This window comes from Schistocerca serialis, chromosome 9, assembly GCF_023864345.2.
Source record: "Schistocerca serialis cubense isolate TAMUIC-IGC-003099 chromosome 9, iqSchSeri2.2, whole genome shotgun sequence".
Lineage (NCBI taxonomy): Eukaryota > Metazoa > Arthropoda > Insecta > Orthoptera > Acrididae > Schistocerca > Schistocerca serialis.
Genome location: NC_064646.1, coordinates 425,691,715 through 425,711,054, shown reverse-complemented (window position 1 = coordinate 425,711,054; position 19,340 = coordinate 425,691,715). Strand labels below are relative to the sequence as shown.

The 19,340-nt window shown below is 36.5% G+C and overlaps 1 protein-coding gene across 2 annotated transcripts in view; it reads left to right on the top strand.

Annotated features, from left to right (window-relative positions):
* LOC126419914 (uncharacterized) overlaps positions 1-19,340 on the top strand; it is a 257,958-nt gene that overhangs the window by 144,067 nt on the left and 94,551 nt on the right. For both annotated transcript variants that reach the window (XM_050087192.1, XM_050087193.1), the window contains exons 11-13: positions 10,313-10,480; positions 13,483-13,648; positions 18,530-18,645. In XM_050087192.1, coding sequence (XP_049943149.1) covers positions 10,313-10,480; positions 13,483-13,648; positions 18,530-18,645 — 450 coding nt within the window. The remainder of the gene's footprint in view (positions 1-10,312; positions 10,481-13,482; positions 13,649-18,529; positions 18,646-19,340) is intronic.

Sequence of the window (19,340 nt, the reverse complement as noted above, 5' to 3'; positions counted from 1 at the left end):
ATTCTAAGTGTTGGTAGCAAAATGGAGCTGCAAGTATGGTAAGTGAACTTCCAGCATATTTCCAACCCTTAACGGCAATTGATAATTCAGGTATCAATATTACAAATGATTTAGTGAGTCTAGTGAGTCTGTGATTAATTCAAGAATGTATGAATTGTGAATTTGGTTTCACAAATAAGACTACAGATTTGGTGCTGGCAGCTAGTAAGCAGAGCTATAAATGCCAGAAGTCAAACATCTATTGTGATGTTTGAAATTCCAACTCATGGAAATGTTATAAATGTCAGAAACTTGGTCATAATATGAGTAAGTATAGGACTAAGAAGAAACCACAGTGAAGGCTGATATGTAGATTCCAGATGTACATGCTACATGATGAATAAAACAGATTCATTCAACAGTCTCCAGTCGATCACAGCTCTAAAAGTTTATGCAGCAGATAACAGGAATATTGGAGCAATTGCAGATGGTCACATTTATTTCGAAGTTACCAGTGATGACAACAGTAAGTAGATAACCATGAATGATGTCATGTATGTTCCATGCCTTGGATACAACCTGCTGTCACTTAGTCAAACAATAATATATGGACTGTGCATGTAGTTTGATGTATTTTATAATGCACAGTGTGGCATATACTGTAAAGTGGTGGAACCATCTCTGGAACACCAGTACTAACTGCAACTCAAGTAAGATGAGAATGAAGATTTCCCACATAATTTAAATTCAGGAATAAAGGTAAGTGGTCAACCAAGTACAATCAGAACAAATCTAAATTCTCACCAAGTCACTCTTCTTCATCAGAATATACAGTCAATATAATGGAAGGAAACATTCCACGTGGGAAAAATTATATATAAAAACAAAGATGAGGTGACTTACCGAACAAAAGCGCTGGCAGGTCGATAGACACACAAACAAACACAAACATACACACAAAATTCAAGCTTTCGCAACAAACTGTTGCCTCATCAGGAAAGAGGGAAGGAGAGGGGAAGACGAAAGGAAGTGGGTTTTAAGGGAGAGGGTAAGGAGTCATTCCAATCCCGGGAGCGGAAAGACAGGTATACCTGTCCTTTTTTCCCCCTAAGGTAAGTCTTTCCGCTCCCGGGATTGGAATGACTCCTTACCCTCTCCCTTAAAACCCACTTCCTTTCGTCTTCCCCTCTCCTTCCCTCTTTCCTGATGAGGCAACAGTTTGTTGCGAAAGCTTGAATTTTGTGTGTATGTTTGTGTTTGTTTGTGTGTCTATCGACCTGCCAGCGCTTTTGTTCGGTAAGTCACCTCATCTTTGTTTTTATATAGAATATACAGTCACTTAGAAATAAAGTAAGAGAGCTCAAAATCTTGTTATCAAGTGAACTCAGATATGTCAATATACTTTGCTTAACTGAACACTGGCTGAAAGAAAATGAATTAAAGACAGTGAAAATAACGGATTATGTATTGGCAGCACAAACTTGTAGAAATCAGTTAAAACATGGAGGGAACTGCATATACATAAAGAAAGATATCAAATTCAGTTATTTAGACAATGTTGAATCATTAAACACTAAGAAAGATTTGGAAATATCAGGCATAGAAATTCCAGTATTCAAGTTAATTGTAATATGTTTATATAGATCTCCATATACCCACCTAAAAAAATTCAACACTCAGTTTGATACTATACTAAATAAAGTAGTGACAAATTGAAAAACAGTTCTTATATGTGAAGACCTAAATTTAGACTTTAATAAGTGAAGCAATTCAAAATCTGAGCTGATGAACATATTAACAGCCAATAATTTGGAGATTACAATCCACTTGCCTACACGTGAAATGAATCATTTTAGTACTACTATAGACCAAATAATAATTAGCTCCAAAACAAAATATAAATCAGTTGTAATTAAAGCTGGACTGGCAGACCATCATGCACAGGCTATAAGCTTTTGTGTAAACACTAATCCATCCTATAATTATATGAGGAAGGCTACACACATTGGCAGAACTTTCAGTAATACTGCAGTACAAACATTCCAGATTTATCTCCAACAAGAATCATGGGAGCTAGTGTATAATACAGATAACATTTATGATAAGTTTCAGACGTTCACGAATATTTTCAAATATTATTTTGATCTTGCTTTTCCATTGAAAGTCAAAACAACCCAAACCACTAAAAGCAACAAGTGGATTACCAGTGGTATAAGGAAATCTTGTGCTAGAAAATGGTCCCTTCACAATATTGCAAGAAGCTACAACACAACTCAGGAGTTTGATAGTTACTTTAAAAAAATGTAAATCTATCTGAAATAAAATAATAAAGGAGGCAAAGAAATGAGACAATGACAAATACATAGAAGATGCTTCAAACAGAACCAAATAAACCTGGAAAGTTGTAAAAAAAAAAAAAAAAACAGAAACCAAATCTTACAAAAACAGAGTTAATAATATAGTATTAAAGGCTGGCTTGGAAAACATTAATAACCCACAGGAAGTAGCTAATATGTTTAATAACTATTTTATAAATATAACAGAGAAACTACTAAAACAGACTTCTAGTAGAAAACAGCATACAGAAACAGGGAAAAAACTCTCAAGCAGATTAATGTTTCCGTACCCAACAAATGTAGAAGTGCAGGTTACAATAAAAAGTCTCAAAATGAAACACTCTGCAGGTGTAGATGATATACCTGATTTCATTGTAAAGAAGTGTGGGGACTTGATTACTGAGCCCTTAACCCACCTATGTAACCTATCTTTTGCTAAGGAATTTTTCCTTCATGTTTGAAAATAGCAAAAGTAAAGCCATTATACAAGAAAGGAAACAAAGATGATATTTCTAAGTACAGACCACTGGCACTGCTGTCTGTTTTCCCAAAACTATTAGAAAGGTTTTTCAATAAGAGGCTAACAGACTTCTTAGAGGATAATGGCATTCTGTCAGATTTAGTGCAAACAGTTCAACCGAATCAGCAGTTCACTTCTTTCTATTAGAGGCACTGATAGCATTAGACAACAAAAAACTTACCGTGGGCATATTTTTAGATTTGTCAAAGGCATTTGACACCATAAATCATGACAAATTGCTACACAAGCTAGAAAATCTTGGCATTAGGATAACAGCTAACAACTGGCTCAGCTCTTATCTTAAGAACAGGGAACAAAATGTGGAAATAGATCAAGAAAGGGACAATGTCATTAGGAAATATAATTCCAAGCTACTGACTGTTAAATATGGTGTGCCACAAGGATCAGTAATGGGTCCTGTTCTGTTCTTACTCTATGTCAATGATGTAAACATAAGCAATGACAGCAGTAAAATATTTCAATTTGCTGATGATACGAGTGTTCTAATTACAGGAAACTCAGAAGAAACTCTTGTAAGAAAACATAAAAGAAGCCACTGACAGGCTAACATGTTACTTTGATGACAATGACTTAACAATAAACACTGAAAAAACTGTAGCTGTAGATATACACACAGCACAAACAGAAAATCTGATATAACCCAATCTAGAGCTATATGGACGGACAACTGCCAAAACAGCCTGTACCAAATTTCTTGGACTTCATCTACAAGACAACTTGAAATGGAAAGCAGATATTGCGCAAATGAACAAAAATTGTACCAGCTACAACACCCTTCAGTATGTATATTATGCAGTTGTACAGTCTCACCTCTGGTATGGGATTATGTTTTTCAAAAAAGGATTTTCCTGCCACTTCATTGCATATATGTACTTGAAAATATAATGTATTTAAAGCAAAACACATACAAAAAGACCACTCATCACTCAAAATCACACAATACACAGCTAAGATGCAAGACAAAAACTGGATGTACATGTTTGAAGTTCCAACTCAAAGTCATTTCAAAACAGCCTTATCCATCCTAGTATCAAACTATACAGTGCCTTACCAGATACCATTAAACACATACAAAACATTGGTCACTTCAAATGTAAATTGAAGTCGTACTTGGTTGATCACTGCTTTTACACAGTAAATGAATACCTACAAAACTAAATTTTTCTTTGTTAACCTAATGTAGTCTCATTCAGAAGAACATTTGTATTTCATCTCTCTGTATATAGTGTAACAACATTTATTTAAGTATTCATCGTTAACTGATAAATTAATGTGTGTTGTTAAGTACAAAGATATATTACATGTAAAACTGTTAATATTAACATAAAAATCCAAATATCTCTTGCACATTGTTTAGCTGTAGATGAAAATGGATTAATAAATAAATAAATAAATCAATCAATCAATAAGTGGCATGTATTGATTAGCTGAACTTTGTGACTATGCAAATGCTGTAGAAGTCAACAGTTATAAATTGGGACTTTGAATCTTGGGATATTTGATCTATACAAACATGACTTACCTAAGAAAAAGTTTTCTGATGTACTGAACTGGACAAAAATCAATTTAGGTCCATGTATCTCTAACATAAAAGGAAAACAGTCTCAACAACATTTCCCTGAAACAAGTAGAAGAGCAAAATATCTACATGACAAGGAGGATTCTGAAGTTTCTGGATGAATGAGCATGACTCAGTGGAGAGGAGTTTGTTCTTTTCACTTTTACAGATTGTATGTCAAGAGAGTCTTTTGGTTACATGCTACAATCAACAAAAGAAGTTTATGATACTTTCATTGAGTTCAAATGTTGAGCAGAAAATGAACCTAGTCAAAAAATTAAAATACTTTGAACAGATAATGGAAAAGAGCTTGTTGAAGAGTGTTTGAAGTCATTCTAAAAGGGGCAGGGAATCTGATTTGAAAGGACAATTTCTTACACACCAGAATAAAATAGAATTGTGGAATGCTTGAAATGAGTAATCACTGAAAAAGAAAGATCAGTGCTAGCAGATGCCGGACTAATGATACAGCTTTGGACTGAAGCCATTAACACAGTAATTTATGTGAAGAATCAGTCTCCAGTAAAAGCTGGTTGAAATGTAACTCCTGAAGAATTGTGGAGCTGTTTTCAGATAAATCTCAATCATTAATGGCCCTGGGTGTTGAGCATTTATACATATACCGAAAGAAAAACAAACGAAGTTAGAACGCAAATCCAAGGAATTTCTTTTGTTGAATGTAATACCTTCTGACTGAACCAAATTCACCAAAGACTCCTGATGTACAATTTATTGAAAATTCAAAGAGCACCTGAGGAAACACTATATTGAACAGTAATCAGACTGGTGATAATGGCGTGGGCAATGTACAGCCAATGACAGCACATAACTTCACTGAAGAAGGAGCAGAACCATCATAACCTGTTATGTTGTCAGAAATACAATTTGTCTTGAACTGGCACAAAGTGACTGAGCAGGTAGGCACACTGATCATGTGTGCAGCCAGAAAGTGAAAAATCATCACATAAGAGAAAACTGAATTCTAAATATTTGAATGGTAATTTTGGTTGCAATGCTGATGTTTCTGAGCTAAATCCATATATAGAAACAATGAGTCATGATGATTGTAAAAAGTGGAAGCAAGTTTTATGTGATGAATGTAGGTTATTGCTTGGAATCGAGACTTGGAGTTTGACTGATTTACTACCAAACAGGAAGACAGTCAATTTGAGATGGGTATTCAAAATAAGAAATGTCAGGTGGTCAAATTGAATGTTACAAAACTCATTTTGTCACATAAGTTTATTTCCAGATACCAGGGGTGGACTTTGTGGAACATCCTTGCTGGTTGTTTGTCATTGTTCACTTCATACCATGTTGGCTGGAACAATTGAGTTTACTATTCACCTCAAACACATGGATGTTGAAACTGCAGTCCTATATAGTGATACTGATAAAGCAGTTTACATCCATCAACTTGAAGGGTACATGAAGAATAGGGAGGAGACGAGGGTTTGCAAGGTGAAGAAGACAATGTGGTCTACAACAGGTGTAATGTATTTGGTATCAGAAATCAGATGCAACATTATTTAAAATGAACCTGAGAAAATCAGAATATGGTCCCTGAATTTACTATAGAACTGGGAAGCATAGTAGTGTAATGTATTTGGTGTCAGAAATCAGATGCAACATTATTTAAAATGAACCTGAGAAAATCAGAATATGGTCCCTGAATTTACTATAGAACTGAGAAGCATAGTATACTCATTCTAGCAATTTCTGTAGGTGACTTAACCATCATCTTAAATAGAAATCATAAGTGGAAGAAAGAAATGAAGACAGAATTAATGAATCAATTTCAGATGGTAGATCTTGGTGAATGCAATAGGTGTCTTGGCATGACAACAAAATGAAACAGGAATCAAGAGATCAGTCCAGTTGCACATCCACTTGAACCTGGTTTGAAGCTGCAAGTATCTGAAGAAAAACTGACATATGAAGGAGAACTTGCATTGCATTGCATTCCTTATCAGAAAGCCAGTGGGTCATTCCTATATTTGGCTCAAGGCACATTGTACGTGTTGCTAGAGTTGTAAGTAAATAACTCCAGTTGTCAAAAAATCAAAGCAAAAGCAGTCAAACGATTTATGAGATACACCAAAGGCACATTTAACGTTCCGAAAAAGTCGAACAGTCAAAAATGGAGGCCTCTGGGATGCCAATTCTGCATCAGATCTCAATCAATGGCATTCAACGACTGGCTTTATGTTCAAGTTAATTGGGGCAGCAGTTTCTGCAATTCTAAATGGTGCCAAATAGTTGTTCTATTGACTACTGAAGCTGAGTACATGCCTATCAAGAAATTCTCCATGAATTGTGCATTATACATTGTGAAACATCAATAATTGTGTTCTTTGATAATAGAGATGCCTTTGCACTGAATCACAACAGTGCGCATTGTGCTCAAACGTTAACACATTGACATGAGGCACCACAATATTCATGACCTAATTAATGCAGGAAAGTTCAGTGTCAAGACAGTCAGTACTAGCAAAAAGCAAGCCGATTTTTTGATGAAGGCACTGTCAAAGGTTAAGCATAATTGGTATTGCCAGGCTCTGGGACTTCAAGAGTTCACAAATTTACATCTGGAAAACATGGGGATATTGGGAACAAAGCTGTCTTATCCTTTACTGAAGCCTTGTACAGTAGTTTGTTGGAATCTCATCTTTGCTGTTTTGCAACTTTATTGTTGAATATACAGTGTTTGATCATCTGTGTTCCTAACAATACAGTGTACATAATTTCATTCATCAAAGTCAACTTTGGAATCTGTCAAATGACTAAGGAGTCAATATCCAACAGTTCAAAAGTTCGACCTCTCAATAAATAAATTCTAGGACTACCACCTTCCCTAATCTTCAACAGTTGACATCAACTGTCTAGTAACTGGAACTGGTTGGCAACTGATGATTGCAGATGAGAACTATCCAGTTACTGTAGCCAACTGGAACTGAATCTCGAACAGTAACTGGGCTGTGTGTTGCCATGTGGTCAGTTAAATCTGGTGATCAACATATAAATATGCAGCTGTGATCTATTTGGCAGATGCATCAAATAGGGCTGGGTTTCAGCACTCTTTGTGATGCAAAAAAATAACTACTGGCAGAATAATGGACTATTTGAATCTCATGTATAAGTTTTAAAAAGTAGTTCTTGGCACCATCTAGGAAGGGACTGACTTTACTGTTTGCGGTGCCACACTGAAACAGCCTGTTGTATGATACACTCTGGTACTGTGTCTGGTAGTGGCACAGCAAATGCTCATCTCCTGAAACGTTATGGGCTGCTCACAGCCCAGGAGGTGTTCCTCTGATACCATATAAACGTGACTGTCCACTCTCATATTTTGTTAATGCTCTAAGACACTTGTGCTTATATACTTTCCAGCTTCAGCACAGAGTAAGTTTCATATTCATATTTAATCTCTTAAATTCCTGTGTTGTGGAGAACAATTACAGTAGCTGTGTATCATGGATCCTTCAAGTCACTGTGAGAAGCAGCCTTGTATCTCTATTGTAAAGTTCCTTGTAGAGATGGGTCATTCAAGAACTAATGGGTGCAAAGGAATGGTTCACCAAGATGAACAGGATGAGTTAGGAATGAATTCTCAGGAACGGTCTTTCATAGTTCACTTCAGTTGCAGCTTTCTACTTATAGTTCCCGGGAATGGGAAACGGTCGGTCTCGTTCCCACAGCACCACGTTGGCCAGTTTCATTCCAGCCTCAGATCTATTCCCGTCTGTCTCAGTGTCAGTCACAGCTTTCTACTTATAGTTCCCAGGAACGGGAAACGGTCGGTCATGTTCCAAAATGGCACACCGGCCGGTATTGTTCCAGCCTTGGTCCTGTTCCTGCCAGTCTCGGTCTTGGTCTTGCTCGGCCGGACTTGTCCTTTTTTGTGGCAGAACTCATCACAGTTCCACTGCCGACAGCTCATAGTTCTGTATCGAGTTGTTGTTCATTTTGCTTGCTTCACATGCCCATTCTAGATCTGTTTCAAACCTTTTTTGAACTTAGAACTTCTCGTTCTTTTTGTATTCTCTTCAGTGTCCACGAACGGTAATTAAAATGTACTTTATAATTATGTAAATTGCATAAAAATTATGTAGTATGTAATAAATACATATTTTCAGGTAGCAAAATGTTGTATCAACTTACTTCACTCTTTCAATAAACAGCAGAAGAAATACTTATAAAAAGGCAAGATTTTTTGTCATTACACATGCAGAGGACATCAGCACGGCACACATGAGTGGTGGCCATTTTCTGTATTTTTTTGATCCAAGGGACTGACTTACAACCGAATGAGGCCCACATTTCATAACTGAGTGTATGGTGTCACATTTTGTAAAGAGAATATGATAACTCCTACAATATTATTTCAGTGGTACAGGGAGGCGCACGAAAAATTGGCCCCTATTAATAGACTTCTCATTGTCACTTACCAATCATCATCTATTGTTTTGAAGATGTTTGTATTAGCTTATTTGTTATTTCTTCACTGCCTAATTATTACATGTTTATCTATTCTGCTTGCAGCGGTTAACAAATTGTGCGTAATTGATGAGCAGTCTGTACTCAGGACCAGTTTTTCGTATGCCACCTTATATTATTTCACTGCAATCAGCCACATAACACTACAGTTGGCTGAATGAAATGTTTTGCAGAATCACGAAAATTACAAGTGTGTGAGAATTCTGTTATGAATAAAAACTCGGTACTCCAGGGGGGAGGCAAGTGCCCCCTCTTGGCGCCTTCCATCTTCAGTCACCTTTGGCACTAATTTTCAGTTTTTCATAAGAACTATATACCAAGCACTATGAAGAGTGAATGTGTAAAAATGAACTGTTCCCAAAAAAGAGCAATCACCAGTGAACTAATTCCCAAGGATGAACGACTTTGCCCATCTATAGTCCATTGCTTACATGATCACTGATCATATTTAAGCTTAAGTGAGAAACACAGAGTTGTTCTTATATTCCTCTTCGAACTTACTTTATTTTGGTAGTACCTCATGATTGATGGCATATTTTTGTTGTTGTATATGTTAGCTTGGAAGTTTGTTACTAGCTCAGTTAGCTCACATTTGAGCACATCATATTTGGAGAGTTTGGATGGCCAATGTGTGTGTGTGTGTGTGTGTGTGTGTGTGTGTGTGTGTGTGTGTCTGTGTGTAGTGTGTGTGTATGTGAGTTTTCTGTTGAAAGATTGTGTTGTTCTCCTTGTAGGCCCATGTTGGTATGCGTAGGTTTTCCAGAAATCTTCTTTCCTAATGATTTTTTAGACATGTTTGGTAATGGAATTAGGCCATTCATTTCTGTCTCTAGTCTAAACTCTATGTTTTTATACCACATTATGAGTGTCTCACCATGTGCCTAAATAATAAGAATTTCATTGGTCAAATTATCGGTGCTTATCTAGTTCATTTTACAGTAAAGTGTGGTATAATAGCTAAAATGATTTTATTACAGCTGTCACCGTCCCCAGAAGTGTTTGCATTTGTTTTATATAAATGAACTTCAATCACGAGTCTTTTACCAACATCACAGCAATATTTTATTGGAAAAATTGTGCATGGTATAAATCCAAACACATATATTCCTGAGTGGCTGTATGTTCTTTATCACATAGTTACATTTAGTTAAAGTGTTAAAGTTCACATAATCATAAAACCTGCAGTAGCTCAGATTTGTTAGTAAATGTTCCATTTCTCTATCAACATGAAAACTGTTTAAGAATGAGCAAGGAAATTCATAACTATATGTGTTCTTCAGCTCATGGTATATTCAGAGAATACTGCACTTGAGCTTCAAAATTAATGGTAGTCTACTGTTAATATTGGCAAAGTATTTTTCTTACTTATAGATATTAAAACCCATAATTCTATATCCACAGATACATGCTACAGAGTTAGAAAAGTATCTTGAAGACAAAAATATATATGAAATGAACACACTTCAAAAGGCACTCAGAATTCTGGATTCTGAAATACAGCCCAAAAAAATGCCACCTGAAGCCTCTCCTGAATACCGAAAAGGTTTGGCACTAGCTTTATTCTATAAGGTATGCCATATAAATAATTTTGTCTTGACCTGTAGCCAATGTGAGACAGTAACTCTGTGTCTCCTTGACACTTTTTATACTTGTTTTATATTAAATTTTGTAAAATGGTATTTTTATAGTACATTCTCATTTTTTGAATCAATTAATCACTTTCTTATAGTATAAACAGTAGCTCAAAATGATACATGGAAGTAACTTTTGATAAAAGAACTCATCTAAAATTATACAAAATTCAACCGAAACATCTTTATTTGGTAACATTTATATTGTAATTATTTTATTCATTTTTGTTTACATATTCACATTATCAGCTAGTATTTCAAATACTAATCAGAGTAACTGACTTATTTGATTTGCAAAAGGAAATACTGATTTAACACATTGAACATAGGTATCTTACGAGCAGTTTCACCTTTCTGCTAATGAGAGCATTTATACAAAAATTATTGTACAAAAATGTAGAATAAGATAATTGAAGCTAGATGGTTCACTAAAAACACAAGAACAGTAATGGTAAAGGAGATATATTGTATCACTTTATGACTGAAAATGTATACAAGATATGAAAATGTTATGAGGTATATGTCTATCATTTATGAAATCAATTTGGAGTTCAAAGAAGGGAAGACAGAGTGCTTAAGTGAGAACTGCAATAAGATGTAGTAAATTCAAAGATTTTAAAATTTTGACAGTCCCCTCAGTGCATGTACACTATGATTGTGGTTTTTATTGACACTGTAGATTATCTTTTGTATAGGTTTGTACTTATAGGTCACATCATTTTTCTTACATCTGGACAATATACTTATCACAGGTTCCACAGTAAAAACATACAATAGCTTCCACAGGACATTCATATTGCTAAATGATTTACACAAGATACAAAAATACATTTTTGTGTATCTTTTACTGTACATGAGTGGTTTTAATTCCAGTTTAGTTCCCTACATTGATCTGTAATTATAGTTTCCCTTAATATTATACATAATATTTATTAATTATAGTATGTACTTTTTCTCACTGTATGCTCAAGTACTCAGCCACACTGTAAACTTCTTCCTCTATTAAAAACATTTTTAGGGATGCAGGGAACATCTCAGTTTTGAGGTTTTGTATAAATCCTTGATGAATTTTGTACCAGAGTATTCAGATTATTTTTCAGAAATCTGAAGTGTGTCTCAAATGCATTATGAGAAAAGGAAAAATGTTTGTGAGTTGACTACAACATCTATTCCATGATATTTTGAAACACCCTTGATTTTCATAAAAACCTTTTGTAACTTGTTCTGTTACTGAATAGTTTACAACCTGTTTTTCTTATGAACCCACTTAAATGAGTCCACTGTAATTTACTACGTGCAGAAATTGACTTCCAGGAAGTCCAAACAGTAACTTTTTTTTTTTTATTTTCTTGATTTTTCCTTTTGGAGTAAATGTTGTAACAAAAGGAAGAATATTTGTGGGTTCACAGTAATTGCCATGATATTTTGAAAAGCCCCTGATTTTTATAAAAAAAACCATTGTAATTTGTTTTGTTACTGAATAGGGTCATATCCTGTGAATATATCACTTATAAATGACACGGTGGTAGTCAACTTTATACTTTTCTGACAATATGAATCAATCATGTACCAGCATCTCAAAATAAATTGTACACTGATGCTCAATGAGAACTGCGTAATTACAGCACTAGTGTCAAAAATGATCATCACATCAACAGAACCTGACTAAAAGTGTATGATAAAAATTGCACTAAAGCTGGGTGCATGTTATGCAACAAAATATCAGGCAATCTGAAAAATATAGAATGTGTCTATGCTATCTTCAGACACAGTTAGTACTTCAGAATTTGTCAACTGTGAATGTGCTCAATACCATATATTTGATTCTGTTAGCTTTAATCCAACTCTGTCACTTATGTTCTCACCAGTCTTCTTCAGTATCTTCTCTGGCTCCCTATCACTACTGCCATGATGACACTTGATGTTACTTCTTTTTTATATAATTATCTTTCTACTTTATAATAGAGGGAAACATTCCACATGGGAAAAATTATATATAAAAACAAAGATGAGGTGACTTACCGAACGAAAGCGCTGGCAGGTCGATAGACACACAAACAAACACAAACATACACACAAAATTCAAGCTTTCGCAACAAACTGTTGCCTCATCAGGAAAGAGGGAAGGAGAGGGGAAGACGAAAGGATGTGGGTTTTAAGGGAGAGGGTAAGGAGTCATTCCAATCCCGGGAGTGGAAAGACTTACCTTAGGGGGAAAAAAGGACAGGTATACACTCGCACTCACGCACATATCCATCCACACATACAGACACAAGCAGACATATGTCTGCTCCAGTCTTTGTCTCATGGCAGCTGCCTTCTCTTCTCTCTCAAGTGACTGGTTTTCATGTTTACCTTTTGTTGATTTTATTGATACTTTACATTGTATTGTGTTATGTGATGTATTCTGTGAATGGAGGCCCTCCATGGCTTATTTTATGTAACTGCTGAGTAGTTACTTTTCTTCCATATCTTTACTTTCTATTACTGATGACCTCCTTGTGTCAAAATTAGAGTTTAATTGCTTTTTGTCCATGTTTCTCTCAGCAGTCAGCTTGATAAAAGTGATTAACTTATCTTTATATGACATTACTATAAAATGCAGTCTATGCTATTTGTTTTTTTAATGAGTTTAGATTTATATTATCCCAAGAAATATTAAAGAGTTATTTTAGATTAATATACTCAATGAAAAAGTTATTTCCCAGCTGGTTATCACATCCCTTCTAATCAGTTTGTACTTTCTTTGAATTTCTTAATATTAATTTAATTTCAGGCACTTAATTTCTTTTAATATAAATTGAAGTTCATGGGTTGCATCTGTTCCTACCTCTGTTGTACTCTTTCAGGTGCAATTTTCGTAGAATATGGTTATATTTCTTATGTATTGACATGAGCAATCATTTAGTCACTAACCACAGTCTATTTTAATCAATCCAGTTTGTGCTGAGCATGTCCCCTGAGAGCTTGAAACCAAACCTGAGAAGTGGGGGTGAAATGTTAAAGAGGCCACTTTCTTCTGGAAAACAGGAATATGACACAAAGAAGGAATTGTGGCCATTAGGAAAACCAGTATCAAAACTTGAAGCTCTGTCTCAATGTTCTGGTAAGTGCTCAGATGTATTTGAAAATGTTTCACAGCCTGTATCAAAATAAACAAGAGCAATGTGATGATTGTTTTGAGGGAAAAAAGAAAGAACATTGAAACTTTAGTGGGCTGTATCACTTATTTAAATGTAGGAAACATCAAGATAAAATAATATGATATTAGAATAGACTGTTTCTGATCACACAGTGGACCAGAGGGGAACATTCAATAGTAATATTATACAATAATATTATAACATAACTGATGTTTGTGAAAAATTCAGTTGATATTTTTGAAGCTCTCTGCAAGTCCTAATATTGCAATGCTAAATATTTTTTAAAAACACTCACTAAGTTCTCATTAATTGTGTTTGATGATATATGGCAACAACACACCTAGTGGAAGAATACTGGCAGACACACAAATGAAATAATAATGAGATAATAGACACTGGACCACTGGACTTTTTCATTTACTAGCTGTTTCTTGTTTGTAAGATGCAGACAGAAAGAAAAAAGTAAAATAGGATAGTGCGGCTAATGGAAAGCAAATGTTTCCATAAATAATGGATGAAGAGAGATGTAAAATGTACAAAGGAGTTAGATGTAAGAGTGAAATGTAGCTACTAAGATTCAAAATCTAAGTACTAATAACTGGATGCCAGCAGTTTATAAATAAAATATGGTAGCTAAATCTGGAAGGAATTCATGGTGTGCATGTTACATGAAAATAGAGAAAACCAAAAAACAATGTAGAATATGATAAGGTTTGAGTTCAAAGAGTGCAGTGAAGGGAGAAAATGGAAATAAAACATAATAAAATCTAGAGAAAGGAGTCAGAAGCATTTACATAGACAATGAAATAAAGTAGAATGTAAAAGACTTATAGAATATGATGAATAGAAGAGGGAGTTGGATATGAAAACATTAGCCAGGTAGCTACAGAAATGAGACATAAAATGTGATATTAAAAAGACTAGTTTTGAACTCTAAAGAAGGCAACAGAATAAAACTTGGAATCACTTTTTTATAATTATGTTAATTAGCATTGAAATTTAACAAAATTATGTTTCACTTAGTGCTTATGATATCACCAGATCCTGTATCTGGTGACAGATGAATTTCCAAAGTGATACTTATATACACTCCTGGAAATGGAAAAAAGAACACATTGACACCGGTGTGTCAGACCCACCATACTTGCTCCGGACACTGCGAGAGGGCTGTACAAGCAATGATCACACGCACGGCACAGCGGACACACCAGGAACAGCGGTGTTGGCCGTCGAATGGCGCTAGCTGTGCAGCATTTGTGCACCGCCGCCGTCAGTGTCAGACAGTTTGCCGTGGCATACGGAGCTCCATCGCAGTCTTTAACACTGGTAGCATGCTGCGACAGCGTGGACGTGAACCGTATGTGCAGTTGACGGACTTTGAGCGAGGGCGTATAGTGGGCATGCGGGAGGCCGGGTGGACGTACCGCCAAATTGCTCAACACGTGGGGCATGAGGTCTCCACAGTACATCGATGTTGTCGCCAGTGGTCGGCGGAAAGTGCACGTGCCCGTCGACCTGGGACCGGTCCGCAGCGACGCACGGATGCACGCCAAGACCGTAGGATCCTACGCAGTGCCGTAGGGGACCGCACTGCCACTTCCCAGCAAATTAGGGACACTGTTGCTCCTGGGGTATCGGCGAGGACCATTCGCAACCGTCTCCATGAAGCTGGGCTACGGTCCCGCACACCGTTAGGCCATCTTCCGCTCACGCCCCAACATCGTGCAGCCCGCCTCCAGTGGTGTCGCGACAGGCGTGAATGGAGGGACGAATGGAGACGTGTCGTCTTCAGCGATGAGAGTCGCTTCTGCCTTGGTGCCAATGATGGTCGTATGCGTGTTTGGCGCCGTGCAGGTGAGCGCCACAATCAGGACTGCATACGACCGAGGCACACAGGGCCAACACCCGGCATCATGGTGTGGGGAGCGATCTCCTACACTGGCCGTACACCACTGGTGATCATCGAGGGGACACTGAATAGTGCACGGTACATCCAAACCGTCATCGAACCCATCGTTCTACCATTCCTAGACCGGCAAGGGAACTTGCTGTTCCAACAGGACAATGCACGTCCGCATGTATCCCATGCCACCCAACGTGCTCTAGAAGGTGTAAGTCAACTACCCTGGCCAGCAAGATCTCCGGATCTGTCCCCCATTGAGCATGTTTGGGACTGGATGAAGCGTCGTCTCACGCGGTCTGCACGTCCAGCACGAATGCTGGTCCAACTGAGGTGCACGGTGGAAATGGCATGGCAAGCCATTCCACAGGACTACATCCAGCATCTCTACGATCGTCTCCATGGGAGAATAGCAGCCTGCATTGCTGCGAAAGGTGGATATACACTGTACTAGTGCCGACATTGTGCATGCTCTGTTGCCTGTGTCTATGTGCCTGTGGTTCTGTCAGTGTGATCATGTGATGTATCTGACCCCAGGAATGTGTCAATTAAGTTTCCCCTTCCTGGGACAATGAATTCACGGTGTTCTTATTTCAATTTCCAGGAGTGTAAAAAGCATATATTTGGAAGTTGAGCACATCACAACTTTAACTGGTTCACTTCATAAAAGTGACACATGACATTAGTGAATGTGTAAAAAGGATTAAAATTACTATACGCATAATGGTAGAAACATATCCAGCTGTAAGAAAATGGAATACCTTATTCAGCAACTTGTTCATACGCTAATTTCATTTTTGTTTATTGTCGATCTGGTTACTTTTCAATTTTACACATATTGCGTATTGTGACATTCTCTCAAAATCTTGGTTGTGGAAGGCTCCATTCTCACCTAAGAACATGAGGGATCTTTATTCTTCATAATCTCATAGCAGGGGCCACATGCGGTAGCCAAGCTGTCTGAGGCACCTTGTCACGGTCCGTGCGGCTTCCCCCATCAGAGGTTTGAGTCCTCTCTCGGGCACGGGTGTGTGTCTTATTCTTAGTGTAAGTTAGTTTAAGTTAGATTAAGCAGGAGAGCTTCTGTGAAGTTTTACTAATGTTATTCTCCTCAGAATGAAGAAAGAGAAAGAAGTCCTAAAGACAGTGAAATGGAGGAACCTGCAATATCTCAGTTATTTGAAAACAGAACTCTTCAAGGAAAAACTCTGGTAAGAGGGCAAGGAATGAAAAAAACATCTTGGGTTGGAAACTTAAGAACATGCATGTCACACATGGGTGAAAGTTATAGTCATGATAGTCACCAATATCTCAAATGAATAGGTAGAAGAAGAAGAAAATGCATTGTGTTTATTGTGTCTTTTGACTTTTCATTTTCGGTCCTTATGACTGGAGTATTTAGTTATTTCCATGACCTATTAGTCAGAAAAGATTCCAACTCCTTATAGTTTCTGACACAGAATAAAGCTGAAGTTTCATCTGCACACTTTACTGTGGAAGCTATAAGGTTTACCTATCTGACAGCTTTTGTCAGATCTAAAATATATAACAGAGGTCTGCACCTTCTGGCCCAGCAGAAACATGAAAGAAATGTGTAACTGCTATGGTCATAATCTTTAGCTCTTTTGTAGAGCTATGGTGTAATTGCGTCTCATGAAGTATGTATCTCATCAAGAAGGCATCAAGCTAATATGGGATCAAATTTGAAAATATGTTTCTACATGAGGGTATATTGATACTCGTCTATATTTTTAGACTTCTTCCTTACTGTTCTTTTCATACACATGCCAATAAACAACCAAATACTGATGCATTAGGTTTACTCTGGCAGATTCTCTTTAGAGCAATGGCAGACATAAATTGCAGAGCTACATTTTGTAAAAAGATTACACAAAGAGTTGTCACTAAGATGTGGCTAATAAATTGGTTCTAAAAGTATTACTTTACTAATTCCAATTAAGTCTAAATGTAAACAAATATTTTGTAGCTGTCTACTTATGATTAATTATTAACACCCTTTTTAACAGCTGATTCATTTAATTAATGAGTACCTTGTCTTCTTGCACAAAATCTCAAGAGTACCCATGATGGATTCCATAAAATACAGTGAATGGATGACATGCCCACTTCAGAATCACTGTGACATGCTGCTGGCAATATGATAGCTATGCACTTTATTATATAGTTATGGAACAAGACTAAAACTGCAGCCACTGTGAGGTAACAGATAAAGAGTCCAGACAATTGAGAGTTACACTTTGCGGGGTTAACATCAGTAGAAGTGACATAGTGGGGTTAAGGACAACCAGTCAAACAAAACAGAAAAATTATGGCATTCTGAAGGATGATAGTACTAGTTATTATGTCTCCAGTATCTTGGAATTAATAGACAAAAGCATATTGGTAGTCATACAAGACTAGTTCCATTTTGACAGTACTGGTACAAGTATGTATTACAAATTGGTGTCACAGAGGTTAGTAATGACACACGAATGTCAGAACTGGTACAGTCAACTTGGAATATGTAATACCATGTAACCTGTATTTTATGTCACGTTTAACCAGCGATTTGTGCTATCCTTGGTATAATATTAATGATGAATATGTTATAAATGATGAGGGTGTCTGTAATGTTTAACAGTTTCACCCAAACTATATAATTGAGAATATCAGTACCATTTCTGGTAATACATCAGACAGTAGTGCAATGCCTCCAGACTACTGAAGAAAGAGATCCATTAGAGCTAGACAACTAGCAGGGCAAAACACGATAAGATGTAAATTTGATGTTATCACTGAGAACTAAATTGTAGGCAGACATCCCCAACACGTATTTCATGTTGGAAGGGAGGGGGCAGGGCAGGTGCCGCTCCCTTCTTTGTAAGATTAAAAAAGACATAAACAAAAATATGTATGTCATTTAAAGATATTTTTATCATTACAGGAGAAGCAAAATATGTAAATGATGTGCTCACCATACCAGATGAATTGTACTGTGCATTTGCTGTTACATCTATTGCAAATGGTCACATAAAAGATACAGATCCCAGTGATGCCTTGGTAAGCAATAGCGTTCTGAATTGTACAATGAGTTTTGGAAAAATTAATTTAAAAAGATAGAACAGCTTACATCCAGACTGATTCTAGTCAAGAGAACACTAAAAGATTATAGCTTTTCATTAATCTTTTTTAATGGCTTTCATAAACGAAAACTGTGTCTGTTTTGCTGGTGTCTGGAGTCTCCCAATCTCTTTCACCATAGTTACTTATGTTAAAATATGCTACAGAATATAAGTGTTTTCTATTAAAAACTGGAGCACACAGTATTAAAGTATGACAATATTTATTTTATATTTTGCTGTGAATTGGTTTTCAACTTCTAGATCATAACTAAAGAGCTCCAGAAAGTAAAAAGCATTTACAAATATACCCTTCTAACAATTTTGTAGTAGTCATTATTTTCTGTATGTGAGTGTTGAGTCATGTTAAGTGCAGTTAGTACCTTGACCTTCTTCCTGTCCAGGATGCAACAGTCTGTGACAATTAAGTCAGTAGGCAAGCCTGAGATGTTTTTTGCAGGCAAATAAAGTTAGACTCTTGGCATTCATTGAAGGCTTACAGAAATTTGTGGATAAATTGTTATAAAGATGACTAGCACACACAAAGTACTCATAATGTTTAAAAATTTACAAATGAATGCTGTTAATGATGGGTTTATACCAGTCCTCTATCTTCATGGATGCAAAAAAGGCAAA